Source organism: Quercus robur, chromosome 3 (genome assembly GCF_932294415.1).
Source record: "Quercus robur chromosome 3, dhQueRobu3.1, whole genome shotgun sequence".
Classification (NCBI taxonomy): Eukaryota; Viridiplantae; Streptophyta; class Magnoliopsida; order Fagales; family Fagaceae; genus Quercus; species Quercus robur.
Genome location: NC_065536.1, coordinates 57,001,333 through 57,012,043, shown reverse-complemented (window position 1 = coordinate 57,012,043; position 10,711 = coordinate 57,001,333). Strand labels below are relative to the sequence as shown.

Sequence of the window (10,711 nt, the reverse complement as noted above, 5' to 3'; positions counted from 1 at the left end):
CAAGTTACATAACAAATAGTCAATTGTAATTTTAATAGCAACAAGTAAAGGGGTTGAATCATGCATATCATTTTGGATCTTAAAGCCTCTTTTTTCAAGTTGTTCTTTCTCTTGGGTTAAAAGATACCTTAGCCATGTGGCCCATAATCCATTAATCTTGCTATGTGTGGTTTTGATGTCAATAGTATGCTTTGTTGTAACTCTTCCTCACACCTCTCACTCCCGACTAATGTGTGGGATGCTTGAAGGAAAGATTTTGGGTCTTTTTCTTCTGTTTAATCAGGCGAAAATATCAAATCTTTGGTTTATTTAGCCAAAAAGAGAGTCATGCATGGGCGTTGACAAAGAAACAACTTTTATTATTATTTATTTATTTATTTCTGCTTCTGCTAAAATTGATAATTGTCAGCCTTAGCTCATATATCTGGGGTAAGGTCAAAATGATATAAGATAAAAAAGATCTATAAACTAAGCATCATAACCTTATGAAAGTGATAATGACTATTTCATAATAATATGGAGACACAAGTCACGCAGAGAGAGAGAGAGAGAATGCTTTAGATTCTCTTTGTTTGCCATTTTGATGGGGGGTTTGATCAGTAGTGCCGGTGGTGGTAGTAGTGGTGGAGGGATTGAGTTTTGGCTGATATTGCTCCGCACAGCTCAAACATGACTAGGGGGTCTTTGCTCAGCGACAATCCCTTCTTTGTCCTCCACCTATTGGTCCTATTCCCAGTTCATCAATGCACAGTTCTTCTACCCTCACTCTCTTTAACACCTATAATAACTCCCTCCCCCCAACAAAAAATGCTGCAGGAAAATAACGACCCAAACCAATGGCCTGAATATATATATATATATATATATATATATATATATGGCACAATGTGAAAAATATCAAATTGCAAGTAAGAAGCACAAGAATAGTGATTGGATGTGAAAATCAAATAGGCTCTGAATTCTATACCAAAGCACATAACGATCAAGCAGAAAAGAAAAGGCCAAATTGGGTTTCCCATGTTAAGAGGGAAGCAAACTTTGTCCCCCCATTTTTGGGCCTTTTGGGCTTAAATTGTAACTGGGCGGGCCTGTTCCCATCTCCTGACTTCATGTCTCTGTTTCGGCAGTAGAAGATAGAGATGATTAGGGCCCTGTCTTTCCTTTGTATCTCCTTTCTGCGAAAAAGTCTTTTTTATCCATTAAGAAAAAAAAAAAAAAAAAAAATTTTGGCTTTACCATGTTGGTATCACCATACCATAAATATTAATTCCAACAAAGGTTTGCAAAAGAGAGCTTATGCTATGTCCTCGAATGAATGTGAATAATTCTAACATTAAGACAGTATTCTAAGCACTCTGAAAAGATAACATGTGAAAACGTTCATATTTTAACACAATTGATAACTTAACAATCAATTCAGACACTGAAGTCTGGAGGAGAGGACTACTTATGAAGCATGGACGAGGTTGGGAGGGTGCTGCATCAGAGCTCGACGTGGCCCAACGTGGGTTGCGGCATTCGACGCGATGCGTTGGTGCCGCGTTTGAACTTTTAAAATTTATTTTTTTTTCATGGATTTTTGTTGACTTGGCTCAATTCGCATTGAATCGGCTTCAATTCACGCCGAATCGGGCAGATTCAGCTAGAGTCAAGTTGTATCGGCCAAATTGGGTCTTATCGGCTGGCGACAAAAACGGCCGAAACGGACCGAAATGGCCAAAATAGGCCGAAATCGGCCTTGAATCATGCCGGAACAGCCAAAATCAGCTTTGAATGAGACCCAAACATCCTAAATCTTTCATTCCTTAATTTTATTTTGAATATTTGTGTTTTCTTTTGTGTTTTGTGTTTCTTACCTTCTTCTTCTTCTTCTTCTTCTTCATTTTTTTTTTTTTTTTGAATCAAGGCATAGTAATGTGTTTTTTAAGAATATTTTAATAGTTAAAATATATAGAAAATATAAATAAAAATATTTTTAATAATTTTTTAATCGCCGCATCCTGCCGCACCCGCACCCAACTTTTTCAAAAATTGGCGAGTCCCGCACCCGCACCCGAATCCGAAAATGCACCCGTGCTTCATAGAGGACTACTCTTTGACTGCATATAGACAGTCTTCACCAACACATACTTTTGACAATCATTCTCTGCTAATACTCTAGCCGCTAGACCTAAATGAAAATCTTTTTTTTTTTTTTTTTTTTTTCATGATCTACTAAATGAAAATAAATTCTGTTGATCAAATAACTGCATCAGACTATCTATAGGAACACCCAGCCACAAGGGTACCTTTCCAAGCCTCCCTATAGCAAAAAAGTTTATTTTTTTGATAGAAACCTCAAAGTTTTATTTAATTCTTTCTTACCAAATGAAAATTTTCAAACAATTATCAATTATTAATGACATTATTTACTCTCATAATCCAGTCATCACTTTAAAAGAATATATATGAACAATTTGCGGGGAGAAGAAACAATTATGCTCCATAAAATATGGATCAACGACAATAGAATATTATAACACACTGAAAATTACAAACTAAACAAAAGAAGCCTGAAATAACAATATACACATGTTGCATGCTATGTAAATCCTAGCTTAGAATTAAAGGAAACCGTAATAATAAAATTCCACAATAAATAAAAATTACAAACAGTCCATAGTTTAGAACTAAAAAATATGTACCTGTATCATTTCTAGCTTATACAAGTACAAATTAATAGAGACAGTCCATATACTACAAACTTTATACATAATTAAACTAGTCTAGGAGTAGCTAGACCTTAGACTTTCTGTAAATACACAAAACATATAGATGAAAGGCAAGTCCAAATTAATTTCACGTAAACTATTAGCAGTTCAGCACATTTATCAGTTTTACATTATATGTGATGGATCGAGATCTACATAGCTCTACACAAAGTACATAGAAAGTGATATTGAATTTGTAAGGGATATACCAAACTGATCTGATAAAGGGGGGGAAGGATGGCTGGAATGTAATATGGTACGATTGGTTAAATCAAACAACTAATAAATAAAATGAATAAATGGTTCACCACTTTATGACATATAGGAACACCACCCAAAAAGATACAGAACCAAAATTCACCACCCAAGGAAACTACCAATGTGATAAGAGTTTAAAAGAAGAAATCCATCTTCTAAAGCACAAAGATTTTTTAATTTGAAAATACACTTTGATTTTATTTAATTCAGCGAGAAAGCTTATATAGAGTGTAGAACAACCCTCTAAGCATAGGAGAATGAAAATAGTAATTAAAACTTAAACTTAGTCATGACCAAAGTCAGACATGACTCTTAGGAACTAAAAGTACAATAAAATACTTGTCAGCCTAAGAGAAATAAAACATAAAATTTGATACATCCGAGGAGACACTAATTGAAGACAATTTGACTTCTCTTTATTAATGGAAAAAAAAAAAAAAAGTTCAAAGAGATGGGTTGCGCTTCTTGTCTTCAAAAATAACATTTGGGCCAAACTTTGCATCAGATTGGGTTTGCTGAAATTTGAGACACTTCAATGTCAAAAAAGCAACTTCGAAACCCACATAAACTATTAGCACATTTATTAGCTTTCATATGTGCTTCATCGAAACCCGCAAAGCTTTGGCAAAGATGCTCCTGCAATAAATTAAAAAAAAAAAATTAATGCATTAATATTCCAACTTGTTTTTCTAGTAATTTTTTTTAATTTTTTCTTTTAAATTTATTCTTTAAACAAAATAAACAATGAAATAAACTCATTCAAACGCAATTAATTTTTCTAAAATAGAAATTAGTGAAAGCAGTGTTTTTCATTTGCCGTCTAATTATTTAAGCTAGAAAGCATGGACACAGATACAAACATGGCACAACAATATAATCAAATTTAAAAAAAAAAAAAATATATATATATATATATATATATTATAACATGAAATGACAGGTATAACAACGGTATGATACAGATACGATATGAATACGACACTTTAAATAAGGTGTCCATACTTCCTAATATTTAAATAACCTTTAAAAGGGTCATCAAAACTCAAATTATACAGTATAATAAGCATGTTCAACATGTCAAATAAATCCATAACTTATTTATTAAGAGATTTATATGATAGGTATATATAGATGAAAGGCAAGTCCAAATTTCACGTAAACTATTAGCAGTTCAGCACATTTATCAGTTTTACATTATATGTGATGGATCGAGATCTGCATAGCTCTACACAAAATACATAGAAAGTGATATCAAATTTGTAAGGGATATACCAAACTGATCTGATAAAGGGGGGAAGGATGGCTAGAATGTAATATGGTACGATGGGTTAAATCAAACAACTAATAAATAAAATGAATAAATGGTTCACCGTTCACCACTTTATGACATATAGGAACCCCACCCAAAAAGATACAGAACCAAAATTTGCCACCCAAGAAAACCGCCAATGCGATAAGAGTTTAAAAGAAGAAATCCATCTTCTAAAGAACAAAGAATTTTTAATTTGAAAATACACTTTGATTTTATTTAATTCCGCCAGAAGGCTTATATAGAGCGTAGAACAACCCTCTAAGCATAGGAGAACGAAAATAGTAACAAAACTTAAACTTAGTCATGACCAAAGTCAGACATGACCCTTAGGAACTAGAAGTACAATAAAACACTTGTTGGCCTAGGAGAAATAAAACATAAAGTTTGATACATCCGAGAAGACACTAATTGAAGACAATTTGACTTCTTTTTATTAATGGAAAAAAAGAAGTTCAAAATAATGGGTTGCACTTCTTGTCTTCAAAAATAACATCTGGGCCAGACTTAGCATCAGATTGGGTTTGCTGAAACTTGGGACACTCCGGTGTCAGAAAAGCAACTTCAAAACACACATAAACTATCAGCACATTTATTAGCTTTCATATGCGCTTCATCAAAACCTGCAAAGCTCTGGCGAGGATGCTCCTGCAATAAATTAAAAAAAAATTAATGCATTAATATTCCAACTTGTTTTTTTAGATATTTTTTTTGAAAAAAATTTTAAATTTATTCTTTAGACAAAATAAACAATGAAATAAACTCATTCAAACATAATTAATTTTTCTAAAATAGAAATTAGTGAAAGCAGTGTTTTTCATTTGGCATCTAATTATTTAAGCTAAGAAGCATGGACACAGATACAAACATGGCACAACAATACAATCAAAATTTTATTTATTTATTTAACTATAACATAAAATGGCGAGTATAACATCGGTATGATACGGAAAAGATATAAATACGACATTCTAAATAAAGTGTCTATACTTCCTAATATTTAAATAACCTTGAGAAGGGTCATCAAAACTCAAATTATACATTATAATAAGCATGTTCAACATGTCAAATAAATCCATTACTTATTTATTAAGAGATTCATATGGTAGGTATATATATTAAAAAACTGTGTCTTGCCCACCTTGGTGTGTGTAAGGACTAGCTGGTGAGCAAGTCAGCAACAGTCCAGATCAGGTGATTCTCGACAACCCAGTGGCAAGCCTTGATCTGACCGGGACCTGACGCTATAGTCAATTCAGCTTGATTCGGGTTCGAATCCGACGTGTGCATGTGACAGCTAGCAACACCATGATTGATCTTAGCCTTCGAATTTGGATCCAGTATATCTACTTCATAGACTCGAACCTTTGGTACCGAATGACAGTGATAAAGTAGGTACGGGAACAAGGTTTGATGACAAGAGACTATTTGCGTGACTTTGCCACCGTTGATTCCTTCGACTGATCCAATCATTATATTCTGCTTTGACCCTTTAAAATTTTCAGTTGATCGAACCACAATGTTTCTGCCCAAGACCGAGATCGCAAAGTCGATCATGTCCTCAGCTGAGCCCACGCACCGCTTGGTCTCGCCCGGGCTCGGAGCACTCTCGCACTCACTCAACGTCTTCACTATCATAGTCTCCGCAGTGGAATTATCATCCACGTGAAATATCTTCTTCAACTCCGAGACCTTAGACGTCGAAAACGGTAATTTCGATGAAATTGACCGAGGCAAAAATGACCTCTTGGGCATTTTATCCTTGATATCTGGCATTGGCAGCACCTTCCCTTTCTTTAACATCGATTCCCTAAAGAAAATACCTGACTGAACCCACCCTGATGCATCGGCGAAAGCACCGGTATGGGTTATCAGTTCTTCGAGATTCGGGGATGAATCGGGGAAGCAGAAAAGGTTGGCGGAGGCGCAGAACGCTAGGAACTGAGAGGAGAGAGCATTCTCGGCTGCGAGTTCGGAGAATCTAGCAGAGTCGACCGCGCTCAATGGGGACGCCTTGGATAGGAGAAAGGTTGGTTTGGCAATGGCGTGGTTGTTGTTTCGGACCTCTTTGTTCCAATACTGAATCAGATTGGATTTTGGGGTGGATAAGCTTTCACCGGCGGAAGCGGAGGCGGACCCAACCTGCATTGACACAAAGGGTAAACATTGAGAATGTGAGAATAAGAGAATATCAAAGACAGAGTGAGAGTGAGAGTGAGAGTTCTTACAGTGAGATACGAGAAAAAGAGTACGAGAAGAAGAAGAGCCATGGGACTGAGTTGCTTTTTTGTGTCCTGAGAGCCTGAGATTAGTTTTGGTGTGTTTGTAGGGTTATAGAACGTGGAGATTTATAGGAAAATCAAGTAGTACATAAAACTAATAAAAGTGATTATCAAAAAACAGTATTACAAGTTGATTGGTGGGCGGCCATTAATTATAAGTTGATTGGTTGCCACTTGCCAAGTTGATTGGTTGATTGGTTGGCGGCCATTGCAAGTTGATTGGTTGCCAAGAAATAGCGTAAGAAAATGAAAGAAAATATGTGATAATATGTGACTTGGTAATAGAGACTAAATTGGTTACTAGTTGAAAATAACATAGATTGAATTGGCTACTACCAAAATGTAATGATCAAAATGATATTTTTCCTTCAATTATTAATAGTTAATGGGCTCACATATCTTTCGAGGTTGTAAATTATAAGAAAAAATTTAAAATCATATCATTTTGCGTCCTAATTTTGTTATAACTTAGACGTGATGGCAGGAAAAAAAATAGTAAATCTATGTGAAGATAAAGAATAATTAGATATAATTTTTCGCATGATATAATTGTGAGGAAAAAATATGATAAACAGCGTGGCCATAGAATTACACAAATTAGAATCGATATAATTTCCTAATCTCTAGTGGGAAAAGGCTGAACTGATGGAGATGCAAGGCATTATTAGAACAAACAAAAGAGACTATTTTAATAACAAAAGAAATCACCAATTAGGCAATTATTGATAGATGGGATGATTATATTATTCAAAAGCATATGCACCAAAAAATAGATCGCATAAAACTAAAAATAAAAAAAGTTAATAAAGTAACCCAACTCAATTATTATTATTATTATTATTATTATTTTATTGAAAAGTGTCAAGGATAAGAACCACCACTGATTCTAAGAGTTCAAGTAGTTGTGATAAGTATGAACTCTTAGAATCTGTAGGTGGCCTCTTATCCTTAACAAAAGGAATTCAATTATTGATAGTTAAGTAGTGCATGTATCTACTATCGACCACTCTTCTCCAGGAACAACAAAGACGCAAAGGATTTCTTTATTTTTAATTTTAGGTGTTAAATTATATTGATATAAGATCACTTTTAAATGGGCCATGGTTTAGATCTTTTTATTATACATTCTTCACAGTATATCACCTCAACATTTATAAGAAAACGTTATTAATTTTTTTTGTATATCACTGGGCTTATCTGTTTCATAATGGGTATTCCCTTCAATTACTAACCTACTTGCCCGTAACAATGAAAAACAAATGTAATTGCCAATGCTATAAACTGAGTATCCAACTGATTTTATTTTGGCTTGTTAAGCGAGAGATTAAATTAGGCGTTGAATTTCTTCTCGACCCCTTCAGAGAAAAATTCTTTAAACTTACTAAGTGGTATTTCATAAATTATCCAAGTATAATTTTGAGCCCAAGACATATTTAATGAGTCGTGTTGAGAGAAAATTTAGTTAGAATTTGTTTGCTTGTTTAGACCCCTGAACACTCAAATTGTTTAGCCTAATCAATTAACTAAGTTAACACTTAGGTCTATTATTCAGATCTAAGTTAAACAGTAATAAATCATATCATGCAACGCAGAAAAATAAATAAGATAACAATATGATTATCCAAGAAAACCAATGAAATTGTCCAGTTTTAAAGTAAAAAATATAGGGAGGATTTAACATGACCTATCCTCAAGGCAAACAAATCCATTAATAGAGAATTGAAGTTTTTACAAAAGATTTAACTTTAAGTCTATTACTACCTCCAGTAGTAACCTCCAGTAGTAACTTACTGACACAATCATGTGCTAGCTCTGAATCTACGGACTCCTTTTCTTTTGGATTTGCAGCACACAAGCACTCACGCTTGTGACTTTGAGATCCCACTTAAAGGTTTAGTAACACAATCTCTCTAGTTTGTGACTCTAAGACCAACTTTTCTTTTGTATTTCAATTGGTTGAATTTGTTTTTTGATCGGTCGAACCTGACATATTTCAAATTCTTCTTTCTATCGTTTGTATGTTCTTGTGTTTTGACTTGTAACACCTTGAGCATTGTCTAATCAAACCTATAGACTTTAAGTTCTATATCTAGACAAGTTTGTGCTTACGGTTTGCTAATTGTTCTAAACTTTTAGAACCTAACAAAATCAAAATTAGATTTTGCATTTATTTCATACAAATTAAATTGTTTATATATATATGTAGGGACGGGTTTTGGGGCTCAGGCCCAACAGGCGAGCGATTCTGGCCCAAAAGTCCCTCAACAATGAATTTGTAGAGAGTAGGTTACAGAACTAGGTCTTGACAGCGTGAAAGTAGCTACGAACAAGCCATGCAACCAGTTGGACGTGGGGATATTCCTCTAAGCTTTTGGGATAACAGTCCGTGGGGCTGTATCTTCTGCTTTTTTCTACAACTCCTTTCTCTTTTCTCTGTTTTTCTTCTTCTAGTTTGCGATCCCTTGACCATGGGGATATTCTTCTCTTATATAGCATCCTTTCTACGATAATGACCCTACACTTGTTAATCATCTGGGCCTCCACTTGAGTGCCTGTCCCATAGGACATCCTCCATCTTTTCTGTGAGTTGCACTGGCCAAGATAATCCTGTTCCTCTGTCCTTTCCACATAAATGCGGCTGGAAAAGTTGCTCCTTGGCATTTAATGCGGCAGTTGTGTTTGCCCCCTCCCTGAACGTCATGTACTCTTCCTTGATATTGGATGGCCTTTCACCATGTAAGGGGGGTGAACCGGATTCCCATTTGGTACATCCGAGGAGGTATTCCTCCTCGGACGCCCCTAAGCAAGCCCGGCCCAACATGATTGGGATGGGGGTCCTCCACCCGTGTCTTTGCTTCTTATTGTGGTTGGGCTTAGTACAGGTGATATGGCCCAATGTTGTCTGGCGAACTTTACCCCCACAATATATATTTGAACTAATGAGTATATATATTTTTTATACTTTTTCTATTTAGATATTTTGTATGTGAAGATTTTGAATGTAACTAACTGTAATTGAGCTAAACAATTCCATGTACCTATTCCCATTCAATTTATGAGATATTATTGAACCGATTTATTTTTTTATTTTGTGTTGTATTTAGTAGAATTTCACTAATAGTAACAATGTATCGATATTATATATGTAGTGTCCAATAGTGATTTTCAAAATTATATTCATAACAAGAGTGTAATGAGAAATTTGGCATAACCAATATTATTTAAAATTGCAAGGAAAAATCATTTTAATATCTCCAAATGTCATTGTTGAACTAATGTCCTATATATTTAATAACACAAATTAACATCAATAGCACCACTTCTAATCACCAATCATGTGTGTAAGCACGAGTTATATACTATTTTAAATAATATGCGATAATGATTTTATGAGTTGGCACATAATGGGTTGGAAAAGATTCTCCCACACCATTTAGAGAAAAACTTTCTTTTGTTCTCTAATTGCAAAAGATGGTGTTGGACTAATGCCCTAAAACCCAAATCCTTGAAGCCCCAAGGTGGCATAATTCACAGTTAGAAATCTCATTCTCACCAAAGCCAGCCCCACAAACTAATAATGTTTCTCCTTTTGGGAGTCTTTACCATCATTCATCATTGTGATAATGCAAGAACCCAAAGAGGCGTCCCTGCCAAAGACAATTACTAGTATAAACTTCCTTTACCTTACCCAGCTGGTATATACTGAGAGTGAATCTAGCAACTATACATTTCAGTGGAAGAGTGTTAGAGGCACTTTTTTGGACAACAAACCAGCAAAGCCATTACCCACAAAGCCAGCCCAAAACCTTTTTTTTTTTTAGCCTACAATCCTTGTAAACAAGGACCTGGAGTTGGGTGAAATTGGGCTCACAAGATCAGCACCAAGGTCTACTGGATCTTTCATTAAAATGTTTAAATCTCCAGCTAAAGGCCCATGGAAATTGAAGCCTTAATACTGTTCCAAGGTGGTCTAAAAACAATACATGAGCCTCGAAAGGGAACCCACAAATCACAATCCTTGGGATTATCTCAGGTAGTTGATGAGAAGCGAAATTGACATACTCTCAACTGAGCCCAAAAAGGTCAATCCCTGACTATAACATGGCTCTTGA

At 35.0% G+C, this 10,711-nt stretch overlaps 1 protein-coding gene across 2 annotated transcripts; it reads right to left on the bottom strand.

Moving 5' to 3' along the window:
• Positions 1-3,177: 3,177 nt before the first annotated feature.
• On the bottom strand, positions 3,178-6,706 carry LOC126718514 (polygalacturonase-1 non-catalytic subunit beta-like). 2 transcript variants are annotated; one of them, XM_050420748.1, is made up of 3 exons: positions 6,546-6,706; positions 5,459-6,459; positions 3,178-3,644 (listed from the first exon to the last, which is right to left on the bottom strand). In XM_050420748.1, exons 1-2 carry the CDS (start codon positions 6,585-6,587, stop codon positions 5,476-5,478), a joined length of 1,026 nt encoding a protein of 341 aa, XP_050276705.1. In that variant the 5' UTR covers positions 6,588-6,706; the 3' UTR covers positions 3,178-3,644; positions 5,459-5,475. The 2 variants fall into 2 exon arrangements, with proteins under 2 accessions (XP_050276705.1, XP_050276704.1); XM_050420747.1 differs by lacking the exon at positions 3,178-3,644 and adding an exon at positions 4,506-4,965.
• Between the last annotated feature and the right edge of the window lie 4,005 nt (positions 6,707-10,711).